The sequence below is a fragment of the Petromyzon marinus genome, chromosome 14 (genome assembly GCF_048934315.1).
Source record: "Petromyzon marinus isolate PM22_M1 ecotype Great Lakes invasive population chromosome 14, UKy_Petmar_22M1.pri1.0, whole genome shotgun sequence".
NCBI classification, from domain to species: Eukaryota; Metazoa; Chordata; class Hyperoartia; order Petromyzontiformes; family Petromyzontidae; genus Petromyzon; species Petromyzon marinus.
The window spans coordinates 14,125,127-14,143,073 of record NC_133680.1 but is presented as its reverse complement, the minus strand read 5'-3'; the positions used below and the strand labels follow the sequence as shown (position 1 = coordinate 14,143,073).

General features: G+C 46.0%; 1 protein-coding gene across 3 annotated transcripts in view; it reads right to left on the bottom strand.

Annotated features, from left to right (window-relative positions):
* AASS (aminoadipate-semialdehyde synthase) overlaps positions 1-17,947 on the bottom strand; it is a 57,496-nt gene that overhangs the window by 9,771 nt on the left and 29,778 nt on the right. For all 3 annotated transcript variants that reach the window (XM_032954008.2, XM_032954010.2, XM_032954009.2), the window contains 10 exons: positions 17,174-17,241; positions 16,011-16,132; positions 15,283-15,412; positions 13,321-13,431; positions 8,002-8,110; positions 6,821-6,961; positions 6,264-6,431; positions 5,345-5,440; positions 2,733-2,842; positions 1,349-1,437 (listed from right to left, as the gene is read on the bottom strand). In XM_032954008.2, coding sequence (XP_032809899.1) covers positions 1,349-1,437; positions 2,733-2,842; positions 5,345-5,440; positions 6,264-6,431; positions 6,821-6,961; positions 8,002-8,110; positions 13,321-13,431; positions 15,283-15,412; positions 16,011-16,132; positions 17,174-17,241 — 1,144 coding nt within the window. The remainder of the gene's footprint in view (positions 1-1,348; positions 1,438-2,732; positions 2,843-5,344; positions 5,441-6,263; positions 6,432-6,820; positions 6,962-8,001; positions 8,111-13,320; positions 13,432-15,282; positions 15,413-16,010; positions 16,133-17,173; positions 17,242-17,947) is intronic.

Here is a 17,947-nt window from a genome sequence, read left to right as displayed (position 1 = left end):
TCGACCTAGGGGAGGCCCAGGACCGGTTCAAATAATCGTCACCGGTGGTGGCCGTGAGCGGGAATCGAACTCGGGTCGCCGGGTTCGTAGCACAGCGCGCTAACCACTACGCTACCGCTCCCCCCACACACACAGACGCGCGCGTGTCCATAGGTACACATACACGCGCTTGCTGCTGCAGACACACAACTTTCAGGGTGCGCACGGCAGTAAACGACTGAAATAATAAAGCAATGCTGCGCGAAGAACGCCTTAGACCTGCAACACATTTGTTTGGCACTGTACCCACGCCGCGGAGGGTTGGGGGGTGACATGAGCAGGCACACTGCCTTACGCTTCCACATGCGCGGGTCACATGACAGATGTGACGTCACAGCTCACTTGCCGTGCAAAAATATGCATTATTAAGCCCCTCCCCCCCAAAAAATACCAAAATGTATTTTTATTTTTGCATGGTGTACAGTCTGGAAAGTACCCACATGGCAAATTTCAAGTTTGTTGCATGTCGGGAAGTACACTAAACATTTTTAACAGACACAGAATCACAACTTTGCCTTTTATATATATGGAGATATATAATATGTAATCATGGCCAATGCCATTGCACTTTTGCTTATGCCAAATCCTACAACTGTTTCAGAATTGACACCAGACCTCCAAAATCTGCTCTTACATAATACTACCCTCTGGCTTGCTATATATTTATGTTACATGCATGCAATTAGCGCATGCGCACAAGTGATAATCTTTGGAATATTTCTGGACAATGTTGTAATGCCACCAGAGGAGGCCACATTCCAGGAGGGTAGAGGCAGAGACTGCTCGTGGAATCTCTGCTGAGTTGCAGTTGGGTGCGCCCGTCACACACTGGGGATCGCATTCGATCCTTGCCTCACCTTCCCCGCGCTCGCTCGGCTGTCTGCTCCCCACTCACCGAGTGCTACACGGCAATAGAACGGGCAGCTTTCACCCCCTAGAGGGAATGGCATCCTGAGTGGAATAATACATACAAATGAAACTAAGCTGTAAACTATTAAACTATGTTTGATTTTATCTTGCCAGGTACGGCCCACTGAGCTATATAGATATTTTTCAGGAGCGACCTGGCCACAAATGAGAGCTCAACAAAATGGCTTATCACGTGGAAAATTTTAGCAGCCAAATACATCGATTCTAAAAGTGGTTGGAAAACCGGTGGACCCGGAGAAAAATCCACGCTACCACAGGGAGACACATACAAATTACAAATATACAGCAGGCGCCAGAACTGGGATCAAACCCACGACCTCTTGTATACCATAGCGAGGCAGTTAACATCTCGTCACCGCCGCGCCCCAAAATGCCCTACCAAAGGAGAGCCGCTCCTCCAGGTGGGCAGCCAAGGCGTCGACGAGGCTGGGGGCCTCTCTTACCAGCTGCGCTCCCAGCAGCCCCAACCTGAAACAGCACCAAGCACAATCCGTTCATGGCTCCCGCCCTGGTCTTCCCTCCCGATGCCTGTTTACTCCGAGCACCTGAGGTCTGGATTCCTTGTCAGCTAGTTCCCTCTGTTGCTCGCTCCCATAAACGCCCACGCCTTGTTCCGTTCTCACAACTCCTTCCCTGACGGGCTTTTTCTTTCGTCGTCTTCCCGATTCTGCCCCCTTTCTCCCTCTGTCAAAGACTTCACAACATGAACTGAGCCCATTCTTCACCGCATGCCTGGACCATCTCATTCCTTGCTTCTCTGTATGCATGTTGAACTTCTTTCGTACCATACGTAACCGCCCGTCCTAATCGGAGGTGATATCACTCAGGTAAGCACTACTTCTCTTCTCATTTTGAGATGTTCAAGAAGACTACAACTGTAAAAGCTCCTGCCAGCTCAATATGGAATTTTGTCACCTCTTGCTCAGGCTTCCAGTAGAGTTGAGCAAGACCCCAGTACTGTTACCGAGCATGAAGATGCTTTGCTTTGACTTGGCAACACAATGCAGTTGAGTTTACTTCGCATTAGCAGACATATGGTACTGTAAAAAACACACGTAGTAATATGCGTTAAACCGGATTTAAAAGTTTGGCCAGTGTAATTTTTAAGTCGGATAGTCATTGATAGTAACAATGTTTACTTTATTTACTCAGGAAAGCCTCACTGAATCTCAAGACGTTTTCAGCAGGGTACTCTACTGGGCTGTTTGACCAATTACACTCGTCACTGTTTTTAATTGGGGAAGATTAACTGTTCATGTCCATAGAAAATACACTAAGCACTGTGATACGTGCAGTTATAGGCATTCCATTACCACTCTTGTCCACTGGCCATCATGTGCCCTTCCCATGCCCACTTGCCTTTCTCAGGCAGTCAATTTGGTAACCGTGATTTACGATTGTTCTCTGATCACATGCGTTGAACTCTCCCTCAGCATAACCCTCTGGCGTGCATCGGTGCCGCATACCTGTCAAGCCCTTATTAGTGCCTACCTTATTACAGACCAATTCAGACCTTATTGGTCACCCATGCCCATATAAATATTAACGTTCATCTTAAAAAGTCCCATCAAAAGGGACAAACACAAATAGACAAATTCTTTTGCCCGTATTGAAGTGGCTGTATGCCGTATGGACCTGAAAACTAAATTTTCCTGTACAAGAATAAAGATAAACTATATGGGTTGACAGGTATGGTGCCGTGCTGTGGAGAGGCTTCGTGAGGCCTCCGCGTGCGTGTTTGGGCGCGAGGGCCGTGATCTCACTGCTGCAGGGCACGCAGACTCTGCTCGTTGCCGCTCAGGCGAGCCAGCACGGCCTCCTCCAGGGCCGCCCCTCCCTCGTCCACGCCCAGCATGGAGCACATCAATTGCCTCTGCGCGACACAGACACAGCACACGCGGGCATGTGTGAAAAGCCGCACACAGCAGCAGTTTGTCGCTATAATGTTCGTCTAACCAGGAAGGATTTGCAGAGCATCATACTCTTTTTTAGGAGGGTCCTGCCAGGTTCGTGGTAGGGAGCGACATTGCCGTGTGCGATCCCAATTGAGTGATTGAGGTATTTTTTCAGCATTGGTATATAATGGCTAATGCCAGTTACATTTTGTTGCCAGAAAAAAATGGGAAAACCTATTCTCATATTTTGGTACTGGCAAAGGAGGTCCCATGATGTAGCTGTTCACCCCGAGCTCTCATTACTCTGATATTGGCATTGTCTTTGAGCTGTACGCCTTTTGGCGTCCTCTGGTCTAACACCGTTTGAGACGAGGCTCCAAAGAAAGCTTTCTCTGGTGTGAACCAATCAGTTTCAAAGACAATGCATATATTATCAGAGTATGTTTTTTGTTTGCATTCTGACCACAAGTATTGTGGTTAATGCAGACACGATTCCGTATGAAAGGTTTCAGTTTGGTGTTTTAACATCTTAACACCTGTTTTGTTGCCAGAAAAAAGGGGAAAACCTATTCTCATTGTAGTTTTTTTTAGCCTTGGAAACCACAGAAACCTGGAGGAAACCCATGCAGAGCAAGGGGAGAACATACAAACTCCACACACAACGCAATCGAGTCGGGAATCGAACCCAGCCCCTTCCTGCGAGGCAGGAGTGTCACCACTGCGTCCTGTACAATAGGGAGAGAGAAAATAATGGCAGAACTCCTTCCTCTATTTCCACACCCACATATATATTTTATAGAGCGATTGGTTTTTCAGCATAATGTTACCCGGCAGCATTTGCTTAACAAGCCTGACTGCTGATGACACCCAGGAGGTCGAGTTTGCCGCTGGACGACATTGGCCTAAAAAGCCATTAGGCCAGGTGTCGGCAACCTGTGGCTCCAGAGCCGCATGCAGCTCATTAAAGACTCCTTCGTGACCTTATTTATTAGAGGCCACTGTCTAGTGTTCACACACATTGCAGCTTTTGAAAGAGGTTTTTTACAGAATTCTAAAAAATGGCTGACCCCTACAATAGGCCAATGGGACTAAATATATATTTATAAGTGAAGACAATGAACGGAGTCCTATGTATTATATGCCTTTACCTATAATGCTTCACAACAACACGTAACGAGATAAAAAGAACGATGGGGGGGGGGGGGGGTGGCGGGGGAGCAGGAGTAGAGCGGAGGAGCGCGATGCATCGAAGCGACGACCGCTTTGTGTTAAGCATAAAATATGCACCCGGCTGCTTTACAACAGTCAAGACCCCTGATATAATTCACAACGAGTAGGCCATGTGTGCCATGGCCTAATATCATGGTCCAAATTTGCCAAATATAAAAAAAAACCTGCTAATTTCTCAAATGGGATTACACATAGCAGCAATTATCACCCCTAATGACCTATTTACAGTCCAGGTGCCAATAGTCACTTTGTGCCATCCCGGGACAGCTGCCAATGCGGGGATGCTGTTTGAATGTTTGAGATGAGATGTGTTTTAAAGTGCTTTGGGTTTCTGAGGCCTTTAACCCATTTCCGTGTTTCTTCCGATTCCTTTCTGACTACGTATGTGTACGTCATTGGAACAGAATCGATTCTAAACGGAATCGAATCGATGCTGAATGGAATCGAAAGTAAAAGGCCATGCGGGAGGGCATGTGGCACAGTTTGGCACCAGCTATCAGAGTGCGGTTGTGTCGCTACAGTTCTATGCGGTGAGTACAATGTCTTTAAAAACAGCGGCGCCATGCCTCTATAAATGAAATTAACGTCAACCGCTTGCGTGTTCCGAATTACAGAGGTGAACAGGACATCCCCTTCCCTGCAACTTGCAGACATCTCGGAAAGGGAAGGGGTTAAGTGCCATACGAATGTAATTATTATTATATTCTTAGCTCTTTCGGTAAAGTCACGTTGAAGGGAAACAAAATAATAAAATATATATAAAACAATAAAAATTCTCACGACGTTTCGACCATAACACAAACGGTCGTCATCAGGTGTGTGGGTTTGCATCAATTTATTTTTAAGCGGTGTATTTATTTATTTATTAAAAAACGTCAGCGCCACGCGCAGCGATTTGGCAGTTTATTTAGAAGGACTAGTCCATCTATGTTCTGATAAAAAGGAGGGGGGAGACGAAAAATTAATGTATGCTGTCTGAAAGCCACTGTAAGTGTGAACAATCAAATAAATACACCGTATAAAAATAAATTAATTAATGCAAACCGACACACCTGATGACGACCGTTTGTGTTATGGTCGAAACGTCGTGATAATTTTTATTGTTTATATATTTTATTATTTTGTTTCCCTTCAACGTGACTTTACCGAAAGAGCTAAGAATATGAATTACTGCAGTCACGAAAGCTTTAAATCAAAATGATTATTATAGTTATGATTTTAAAGAGGGTAAAGTGTTTGTGCTACCGTACCCAAGTGAGAGCGGGAGCCCCAGGCTGCAGGGCCGCATGTGGCTCTGTGCTGATCAGCCCCAGCTGCACAAACGCCTTGGCCACTCTGCAATAGCCCTGCACTCATCCACAGCGCAAGAAAAAACATCCACACAAACACACAGCAATGTATTATTGGTTCTTTCAGTAAAGTCACGCAGAAGGGAAACAATAAAATAATAAAAATATAAAACAATAAAATTCTCACGACGTTTCGACTGCAACACAAGCAATCATCATCAGGTGTGAAAACCACAAAGGTGTGGTTTTCACACCTGAAGAATATGAATCCCTGCAGTCACGAAAGCTTTAAATCAAAATTTTACACAGCAACGCATCAGCTCTCTTTCCCATCATCTCTTTACCCAAGATCGTATAACCCTGCTCAATTAAATAAAAAAAGTGTTCACGCTTATTTGTTACAACTCTGATGTTGCTGGCCCACATGACGTTTTGGGCATTGGGTCTGTGCTCAGCAACTGTGTTTATGAAAAAAAAGAAAAGCTTAACGATGCGGACCTACATTCACACAACATATTCGTACAATTTACAAACGTGGAACGTCCTCTCTGCCTATCAAGATACGCAATATAGGTCAACAATAAACTAACCGTAACGTAATTTATATTCAGCCAGAAAAACCTCACCGAGTCTCAATATTTTCCCTTCAAGGGGATCTTGCATTGGGATATCTGACCAATTCCTTTCTAAAGGAGTGTATTTGCCTGCAGGAGGAAAGTGGAGTTCGTGGAGGACACCCACGTACTTCCATGCGAGTGAGACGTGATATGTTAAGATGAGCAACGGCCACCAGCCTCTTGTGCACCGTCTCCTAATGTGCGATACATGGATGTGACGCTCGTGTCGTGAGTCGTAACGGACTCGCGTCTACGTAGCGCACCTTGTAGCGGAGGGTGCCTCGGAAGAACGTGGTAGTGCCATGCACCCCGTAGTCCTTGACGTAGCTCAGGCTGTCCCTGTTGGGCACCCCCTCGAGGCTGAAGCCAGGCATGAAGTCGATTGGCTCCACCGCATCCAGCACCGAACCTCCAGCTGGAATCTCCACCACCTGTGGGGGCACAGCGCAGACGACGTGCGGCACTTGGCACCGCCAGATTTGGTCTCTGTGTGTGTGTCCGTTTCGCCCCCTGTCTGTCTCTCTCCCTCACCATGTGCTCTTGGGAAGGGATTCCTGTTGCCACAGCTCCCCCCTCTAGTGCCCCCCCCCACCAGTGCCCCCCCCCTACCTCTTCTCTTCCAACTCCACCCCTGTCATAAGCAGCGGTGATCACATGACTATGGCGGCCTGCATTTCTCAAAATATTCGGATGTACATTTTTTTTCCTCGATGTAATTGGGCCAACTAAAATATAAAAAATTCAGCCAGTATTTGGCAAAGTTGATGTTCGAAGCACCCCGAATTTCAATCGATCCCTGCGCTACGCTCCGTGCTGTCACCTGTCCGTGTCTTTGGAAGCGAGCGGGGTTGATGGAGGTGAGCAGCACCCCCCGTGGGCTCCAGCTGAACTTATAGCGGAGAGGGTTGTCCGAGAACTCTGGTGCCGAGAGGCCCCCACAGAATGACACATATGACTCCACCTACAAAGACACACACACACAGATATAGATTAACAAAGACTACCCATATACCCTTTAACAGACTGTTGGGGGAAGTGCTGTTATAGCGAGCATCTATGAGGACCAATATAGATTAACACACACACCCATCCACATTCACACGCACGCTGCACATCACAACAAAGACAAGGATCCCCCGTACAGCCTTAACAGTGTTGTTAGCGAGTGCCTATGAAGGCTGGCACGGCACACGAGGAGAAGGGTAGCCAACACCAAGCCCAGCCGCCTTTGTCTCCCCAATGCTGATGTTAACACACAGCACCAGGTACTTATTTAATGCAGAGTCGATGTAGGGGAGGCCCAGGACCAGTTTAAATATTCGCCACTTATTGGTCGTGAGTGGGAATCCATCTTGAGATGGGTTAGTAGCACAGTGCGCTAACCACTACACTATTGCTCCCCACACAACAACAGCCGCCATTCGCCACTAATTTGTGGTGATGTTCCAACGGCGCTTCTGCCAGGCCAGGTGCACTCCGAGGCCATGTGAAGTGTTTAAGGCTTGCTGACAGGAGGTCACGAGACAGACCAAGGTTCCATGGGTGAATGGACTGAGATAACTGGCAGATGGACTTTTTCCTGTATTGTGCCAACATTTATTTACACTTATACACATACCTACATAGCTCTCATACATCCACATCTATTCATACAACTGTAGCACATGATTCGCTGCTTTTTTATCATTGTCTATAATTATTAGGACACATTAAATATACATGAAGACCCAGACACCAATATATACATTTCCACTGTGTACATTAAGATGTTTTCTTGTTCGTGTTTTTGTTTTTTTGTTTGTTGTGGCTGCACCCGATTCAAGAGCTGAATGGCTCACAGGGCTATACCAAAATAAATCAACTGAAAAAATAAAAATTACCCACTTCTCACCTGGTAATGCATTCTGTATGCTCAACCCATTCCTTGGAACCACCCACGCATCTACTGTTAGACGTTTATTCTCACCATGGTTATTGGCGACCACTCGGCATTGCCCATACCTGGCCATCCATCTCCCGGGCTTGGTCAAAGCACTTCATGGCCAGCATGTGGTCGATGCCAGGGTCCAGCCCCACCTCATTGACGACCGTGATGCCTGCATTCTGGGCACTGAGAGAGACGACACGCATCCCACGTTCCCCCTCAGCCACTGGCGCACAAGACCACGGGAAGAAAGTGAATGGGACTCAACGTTATGCCATAGGGATGCTGCGATTGGTGTGGTCGAAATATTGGAGATAGGTTTTTGAAAAATCCAGTGAAACACAAGAGCCACCTTGTCCTCAGACTCACGGCAGAATGTACATTTTTCTTTGGGTCTTTCGGTAACGAACCTATCTACGTGACATACATTAATGCACATACATCTATGTGACTTTACCGAAAGACCCTAAGAATATGAATTCCTGCAGTCAAGAAAGCTTTAAGTCAAGAATGTACATTATTAATGTACATCTATAAAGTACATACATTAATGCACGTAAATTATGCATGTTGATTAACTGTGAATAACCAAACCAATAATAGATATGTATTTAAAAATAGGTTTTTCCCTATTTTCTGGCAACAAAATTCTCACGATGAAACGTCGTGAGAATTTCATTGTTTAATTTTTATTATTTTATTATTTCCATTCTACGTGACTTTACCGAAAGAACCAAGAATATGAATCCCTGCAGTCACGAAAGCTTTAAATCGAATCAAAACAGGTGGTAAGATGTTAAAACACCAAATTGAAACCTTTTACAAGGAATCATGTCTGCATTAACCACAATGCTTGTGGTCAGAATGCAAAAAAAAAACATGCTCTGATAATACTGTATATGCATTGTCCTTGAAACTGATTGGTCCACACCAGACAGCTTTCTTTTGAGCCTCTGGTCTAACACCGTTTGAGACGAGGTTCAAAAGAAAGCTGTCTCTGGTGTGGACCAATCAGTTTCAAGGACAATGCATATATTGTCAGAGTATGTTTTTTTTATTTAAAGCTTTCGTGACTGCAGGTATTCATATTCTTGGTTCTTTCGGTAAAGTCACGTAAAAGGGAAACAATAAAATAATAAAAATACAAAACAATAAAATTATCACGACGTTTCGACTGCAACACAAGCAATCATCATCAGGTGTGAAAACCACAGCAAGAAAATTTGAAAAAAGTGGCGTTTTTTTCTTAACGTTAAAACCACGGACAGCGATTTTACAGTTTGTTCAGATGGACGAGTCCATCTATGTTCCGAAAAGAGGAGGGGGGAGACGAAAATAATAGAATGCGGTCTGAAAGCCACCGTAAGCGTGAACACAATCAATTAATACCCGAAATGGTTTATCAAATCCTGCCAATGATTGCTAAGCCAGAATCGATCTTCTCGGTTGAAATTGTCTCTGTGTTTGTATATGTGGATAGCCTCATGAACGAATCTCTCATGGTAGCCAGATGGCTTGCAGATAACCTCTGTCTTGGAGAAGTCAATGTCATGTGAGCCCATTGTTTCCCTTTTACGTGACTTTATCGAAAGAACAAATAATATATTGTTTTTTGTTTGCATTCTGACCACAAGCATTCTGGTTAATGCAGACATGATTCCTTGTAAAAGGTTTCAGTTTGGTATTTTAACATCTTAACACCTGTTTTGTTGCCAGAAAAAATAGGAAAACCTATTATCATATTTTGGTACTGGCAAAGGAGGTCTCATGATGATATCTATTTTAATTTATCTGAAAACATTAACCCCCCTCCGGTCTTCGCACTTGATTGGCTCATAAGTGATGACATCGTATTATCCCTCTATTTAAGACTGAAACTGGAGGAAGACTTCTAAATTCTGGCAGGTGTCTGATGATGCTAGTTGTAATGACCGGCAAAACTTTATGGTACTCAAATTGTAAATTTTGCGTATTGACTCTCCAACACTCCGGTGTGCTGAACTAGTAACTAATTGGCACGTTTTGTTTATGTGACAAACCTTACTAATTGGCTGTGTCTGGTGGTGGTGGCGTTACCGACATATTTATATTGACGCAATATAACCCAAAAAAACTCCTCTATTATGGTTATTGGTCGCGAAAGCCCTACACTGCAGAGTACACAATTACACGTGCAATTCATCACAGGTAAGCCCACACCGGCTATACAGGCAAGGTAGTGAACACCACGCCACCGTGGCACCCTTAGAGAATAGTACATGTGGACTCACCTTGTATTAAATCTCAGTTCATCTATCAGGCAGCCCGAGAGAAAAAAGCGTTTTAAATCCCAGATCAGAGTGTCAGGCAGCCCTGAAGAACAGTCTGTGAGGAATCGCCTTGCATTAATTCCCAGTTTAGAGTGTCAAGCAGCCCTGGGGAATAGTTTGTGTGGACTCACCTTGTAACATTTACCTTGTTCAGAGTATCAGGTGGACAGCTAGAATACTTTGTCAATTCACTTTGTTTCTTTCTCAAAAGTATCAGGTAGATACCGAGATTATTTTCAGTTTTATCCTCCTTGTGTACATTCGTTAAACCAAACCGTTAACCCTGGCACTGGGCGAGGGTCCTCTAAAAAAACAATTCCACAACCTTATAAGTTAAATGGAGAACGCCTCCGCAAAGACTTGGGCAGTGCCGTAACGGTCATCATACTGGACCTGCTAATCCATAGATCCCTGGTTCGGTTTTCCCAATGCGGCAGTTGAAACTACTTTTAACATTTTTCTTTTACTATTCATTTTAACACGTAAGGCTCCACTGAGCTCTATAGCTCTTGTTTTCAGAAGTGACCTGGCTATCACAAATGATAGCTCAACGAACTGGCTTATCGTGTGGACATTTCTAGCATCCAAATACTCTAAATGCGTGACGTTGATTCTAAATGTGGAGGGGAAAACCGGAGGACCCGGAGAAAAATCAACGCGCTCATGGGGAGAACATGCAAACTCTAAATAAACAGGCGTCAGGGTCAGGATCGAACCCATGGCCTCCTTTATACCAGGAGAGGTAGCTAACATCTTGCCATCGTGGCACCCTTAACAACAAAGACAGTGGCAGGATTATTAAATCCCCTCACCTTTGTTCACCCAGCAGTGTAAATGCGTACAGCACTATACTCTTTGGTTCTATTGGGTAAAGTCACGTAGGTGAAAATAAAATAACAAAAAATCACGACGTTTCGGCCACAACACAAGCGGCCTTCATCAGGTGAAGGGACGAGACTGTCTGGAGGACAGCGCTGGAGTGGGAGAAGCCACGCTCAGATCACGACCTTTAAGCTGTGTGAGAAGAAAAACACAAAGCGCCTTGACAAAGGAATTAGCATATAATTTAGCATTGAAATGGCTCATTGAAATAGCTAAGTTAAAGTATACACATCCGCAGAGGTACCCCTTGACAAAGAAATTAGCATAGAATTTAGCATTGAAATAGCTGAGTGATTAGCTTGTAACTGGTCACAGAAATAGCTGTGTTAAAGTCAGAGCATATACATTCACCGAGGCACCTAGTACTCATCAAACAGGATAATTTAGCGAAACACAACCACGCTCAGACAGCGGACCTTTAAACTGTGTGCGAGCAAACAAGGTGTTCTGACAAAGAAATTAGCATAAAAATTAGCATTTGATTGGCGGATTTTAGGAAAGAGGTGGTGTACGTGCCGGTGGACTTGCCGTTTGGAGCGGGGGGGGGAAGGGGGGGAGGGGGAGTTTACGGCAAGTCCACCGGCACGTACACCACCTCTTTCCTAAAATCCGCCAATCAAATGCTAATTTTTATGCTAATTTCTTTGTCAGAACACCTTGTTTGCTCGCACACAGTTTAAAGGTCCGCTGTCTGAGCGTGGTTGTGTTTCGCTAAATTCTCCTGTTTGATGAGTACTAGGTGCCTCGGTGAATGTATATGCTCTGACTTTAACACAGCTATTTCTGTGACCAGTTACAAGCTAATCACTCAGCTATTTCAATGCTAAATTCTATGCTAATTCGTTTGTCAAGGGGTACCTCTGCGGATGTGTATACTTTAACTTAGCTATTTCAATGAGCCATTTCAATGCTAAATTATATGCTAATTCCTTTGTCAAGGCACTTTGTTTTTCTTCTCACACAGCTTAAAGGTCGTGATCTAAGTGTGGCTTCTCCCACTCCAGCACTGTCCTCCAAACAGTCTCGTCCCTTCACCTGATGAAGGCCGCTTGTGTTGTGGCCGAAACGTCGTGATTTTTGTTATTTTATTTTCACCTACGTGACTTTACCCAATATAACCAAAGAGTATGGATCCTAGCAGTCACGAAAGCTTTAAATCTAGAAGCGTATAGCACTGTTAATTGATCAATAGGTCATGTGTGGTGGGGTAAAGTGTCGGTACCTCTTCAAAGATGTCTGGCCAGTGTGGAAGAGTAGGCAAACAGAGCTCCCCCGAGTGGAGGCTGTGGCTTGGGCAAGCAATAGCAGCGCTGCAACTTTACTTTTATCGTTACATATGGCCACGTTTAAACTATGAAATGAAGGGGTCCACGACTGTAAAATGCAGTTATTGATGCGCTTTACGATCATTATCGGCGATTACTGCCTCGTGAAACTAGATGCGGCGGAATGGTGGTGCAGAGGATTGTGCACTGCACTATGAATGTGACAAATTCAGCTGCATTCCCATCACGGCTAAGATCGGTAGAATTAGAACCAACCCTGGGCCTCCCTTTGACGAGCTCAAACCACCAAACGTATGAACAAAAAACCTTCATGACTGTCATGACATGGGGAGACCTTCATCCAGCAGTGGATCATCCAAAAGTTGGACGTTAATATTGGACGTTAATATTTGTATAATTGTTAGTGTTATCTTCTTTGGTTCATTCGGTAAAGTCACGTAGAATGAGAATAAAATAATAAAAAATAAAATAAGACAATAAAATTATTTTATTGTCTATTTTTTTATTCTCATTCTACGTGACTTTACCGAAAGAACCAAAGAAGACGAATCCTTGCAGTCACGAAAGCTTTAAATCGAAATTTTGTTAGTGTTATGTTTAGATTTTTTAAAACAGCGTTATCAACGTTGTAACAGGTATATAGCGTTGACACGTTTCTATAATTGAGCAAGGCAATAAAAGCTTCGGAAAAGAGACAATTCCAAGGTGGAGCAGCGTGGGGGAAGGAGCAAGGAACCAACACCATCGTAACCTGCAAGTGTGGTGGTTGGGTCCACGACACAGGTGAAGGAATCACATTTATTTATAAACCGGGTGGTCACTCTCGCTTGGGAGATGATCGCGGCCTCCCGAGCGCTCGTGCGGTGAAACTGAGCGAGGAGCGAGTGAGTGAAACGGGCGCATGGCATCGGTTGCGTACCTGCTCTCCAGGTCCCTCATGGCGGGAGACGTGTAGCTGGCCGTCACCATGTTCACCGAGTGCTCGATGCAGTGCTTGGCCACCATGGGGTGCATGGTGTATGGCAGGAGGCTGCGGCGACACACAAAACAAGGTCCCTCACGCGATTGCAAGAGCGGTAGGAGCCAACGGCCACTGGAGCTTCATATTTACTCATGACTCGTGAAACCATAATAATAATAGTGAGGAAAAGAAAACAGTCTTTACCCTTTCAGGCAAGAATAACAAATAGGAATCAAGTCTGCATTAACCACACATTAGAAAGCGACTGGAGCTATGCGCTTTTAAATCTTCATTGAAAACTCATTCCTTTAAAACTGCTTTTTGCGTTTAGGTTGTTGTCCTTCACCCGCACCTCTGCTAAGCACGGAAATTCAACATACGCACATACATGCTTGTGGTAAAACTGGATACTGGCAACAAAAAGGTCCCATAAATAATACAAGTCCACGTGTGCGTGTAATAACATCGCGGATGTCACTACGTAATGCCGGCTCTAGAGAGGCACGGCGTGCGATGTATTGCCATCGCGGACACCACAATGATGTGGGTGCAGTACCGGCCCTAGAGGGGCTTGGTGAGCGCTGTCCGACAGTGCTGAGTGGCACCACGCTCTGCGTGCAGTGCCGACCCCTACAGGATAGTGTGTGAGAGTGCCGGCCATGGGAATGGGGTTGCCAAGGGCCATGACCCTCTGGTTGACCCTGAAGGACACGTGACCGGTAAAGTCTACGCAGGGCACCCAGGTGGGGGCTAGGGGTGGTCACGTGTCAGGGTCGAGAACCTGCTAGAGGATTCTAGAAGGTGGTCGTGGCTAAGGGCGGAGCCAGCCACGCCACAGAGGATATAAGCCAGGTCCCCTAGTGGCGCCGGCTGCTGTGGTTCATACTAAAGAATCTACGTTCTACGTTCTACGTCCTACAAGAGTCACCAACACGTAGACCGGGACCCAGGCCAGGGTCCGGTCCATCGTAGCTAACTCCAGTGTAATTAGTGTAGATAGCCTGGTGCTCCTCCACCATAGGTTGTTAATGTGTTAAGGGGTAGTACCCCGTGTGTTGGATTTAATAAATGTGTTGCCTCCAAGAAGTGCGGCTGCGACTCAGTTGAACCCACGACATGTGTATTTGTACCAATGCGGCCAGGTGGCTCAGCCGTAGAATTTTCGGAAGATTGCACGTGAAAATCCTGCTTGGAGGTTGACTCAGTCAATCAACTCTCTGGGGTCAATAAAATTAGTAATGCCTCGTGGGGTAGTCAACAGTGATTGTACCTATCAAAAGACTCGCCCCTGACATAGAAATGTGTAGTTTTCATCACGGGCTCAGGGCTATAAACAGGTGATGAGCACCACCACCTCGACTTATGAATATGGATATATAATTCATTTATTTTCTTAACTTTTTGACCAAAAATCCTTGGTATTAGAATAAAAATATTTCTTCTTGATATACATTTTTTTTCAGACTTTAGCAATATCTCAGAAATGTTTTTCTTTATTGGATGGGAAGAACATCATTCCTACACAAATAAAAACAGAGAGCACAGGCAGGCATTCACACGGCACGTCCCAGTGACACCCACACACCTCCGATTATCACGGTTGGCTTTCGCACCAATTAGCATGGTGCGAAAGCATTTCAACATGCATGCATACACACATACATCCCTCCCCACACCTCCACTGGGCCCCCAGTGACGCTCAGCACAGCGATGGCTATGAGCAGATGCAGCAACTGCGGTACAAAAAGTGCACAGTGCTCCATGGACACATTCACAACATTTACAAACAACAGCACTTTGACTGGCGGTGTAGCCGTGTGGTCTCTCTCTGTATGGCCTTGTGGCCTTGGTAACCTGGAGGAGGGTCGTGCGGGGGACAAGTGGTCCTGATGGGATATGGGGTCAGAGACATGACAGCACCTGATGATGAGGTGATGGTCTTTGATGAGGCTAGAGAGCTTCTCCTGCTCCTTGCCGACGTCGATGGTTACCGGCGTGGTGTTTTGGTAGCGCTCGGAGATCTCCCTCACCTGCCACGCGGGGCTGGACGCTGTGCACGCACGCACACACGGGCGCACGGACACACAGCCCAGCATTAGACTACGCAGCGCTGAACACAAAGGCGCAAAGCATTGTGCACTGTAAGCCGCACTTGTGGAATATAATAATAATACTAATTATCATTCATTTGTATGCGAGCCACATCTTAACACCAAAATGGGACGAGAAATTCACAGAGACGCAACATGAATACGATCCAGGGTACCCCAGGTAAACACAACACAAACCAGAAAAAAAACACTACACAGACACAACACGAACCAGCGAGAACACCATAGAGACACAATATAAAAACGATCCAGGGTACCCAGGTAAACACAACACGCACTAGGCTGGGCGACAGTAAACACGAGAGGCCCCCAACATGAGAGAGAGAGGCCAGGGATTGACCACCCAGGTGTCCAAATCACCAATCTTGGAGGACCCCTCAGATCCCACACTCCAGCCCAGGATCCCCTCTCCGTACGTAGACAACCGTACTAATCGGGGGTGCAAGTGAAGGACAACAATTCCCATTGAGTGTGGGAATTGTAACGTGGCGAGCGTGCAGCACGGGGGGGGGGGGGGGGTGGAGAGAGAGTTGGTACCGATAGTGACGGCGATGTCTGGGTCTCGGGTCAGGTAATTGATGACGGGGCCAGACACGTAGCCTGAGCCCAGCACCAGCACGCGCTTGCTAGCGGCCACGCTCAGGATGCGCGCCCTCGCTCTACATGCGCACATGATCCAGCAAGACACACGCGCACAACAAAGATCTCCCTCGAATCGTACAGGTTGTTGGGGCAAGCGCTGTAGGTGAGCACCTATCAAGGCAGGTATGGCACATGAAGGGGAGGGAGGCAAGCGCCACGCCCGGCCTACTTTGTCTCCCAAATGTTGATGTTTACAGACCGCGTCTGGTAGAGTACTCATTGAAGCCTGAATCGCCTTAAGGGAGGTCCAGGACCAGATATGTGTCACAGGTGTTGTTCGTGAGTGGGAACAGACTCAGGTCACCCGGTTCGTAGTGCGGTGCGCTAACCACAGCACTATTCCCCACACACGCATGTACAAGATTATCAAGTACTAAACAGAATACCGCTTGCAACAAGGAATTGCTTGTGCACGAACACACACATCATGTACACGTGAGCAAGCCTAAGGTCATATGAACACAGGTATCCACTAAGAGTATTACTCCCATAAAGGTAAACAAGTCAAGTTCTTGCCATACCCAAAGCGAGCAATGGGCCATGCTCATGCCAGTTTGCAGTTCGACCCACTGGTGTAAATCTGACATTTAAATGGTAGGAACCAGTTCATCCACAGGAAATCAGTATTCACTTTACACAGCCACTGCTACAGGAAGTCATTTGAAAAATAATTAAGTGTGACGACCACCCAACTGTGCATCTGCCTCTCTCCAGCTTTGCTGTCACGACTTCACCAACAGAACAGCAATGCGTGAAAATGTGACGTGTCACTTAAATGAGGAAAATCAATTGGCACTTAATGGAGCCTGCTCTGTGTCAGAGGAATCAAAAGGAAAATGCATTCTAGAAATGAGGTGATAACCACGATAATGATCGTCTTATTTTTTAAAAGTGCCAGCCACGCAAATCACATCTAAACATTCTGTGGAGTTTGCAACGCTGGCAGTTTCCGCACGGAGGGCGCAGAAAACCACAGACAAGCGGGGAAATTAGCCAGAACCGATTCCCACAATTTGGGCACCGATGTTGGGACGGATGGTTGGTGACCCAGTGCTCACCTGCTGTCTCGTAGCTTCTCTATGTATTCAAATTTAGGTGTCAGCTTGTTGTTTGACGCAATGACAGCCTGGAAATGAGACGAAACAAGTCAGGCCAAAACGGCCCTGTAGCTCAAGTGTAATTATTCCACAATGATGCAAGGTTAAGCTGCGCGCTTTTTGTTTTAACCGGGAAGAGAAAGACAAGGTTCGTGGAGTTTTAATGGCAACATGCGGTAACCCATGTGTGCGTGTGACTAACGTCATGAAGCAGTCATTAGAGAGCCGCATGGGGCTCCGGAGCCGCAGGTTCCCAACCCCTCGGCTAGGTAGAAGAGATTGGGTTTAAGAGAGGAACGGAAGCAGGTTGGTCCCATGCCCCCCCCCTTTCCCCAAGTAGCTAAGGTCACAATACACAGAGAGATCACACGTCAATGCGCTCTTCATATGGTATGTGTTTCATGTTGTATACCAGGGTGCGTTTTGTTGCCGCAACGTGGTGCTAAAGTCCCCTGCACATGATGGCAAGATGTTAACTACCTCACCTGGTATACAGGTTGTGGGTTGGATCCCGACTCTGACGCATGTTTATTTGGAGTTTGCATGTTCTCCCTGTGGGCACGTGGATTTTTCTCCAGGTCTTCTGGTTTTTTTCCTCCACATTTAGAAACGTGCGTTCAGAGTATCTGGCTGCTATAAACGTCCACGTGATGAGCCACTTCGTTGAGCTATAATATGTGGCCAGGTCGCTTCTGAAAAAGAGCTATGTAGCTCAGTGGGCCTTACCTAATAAAA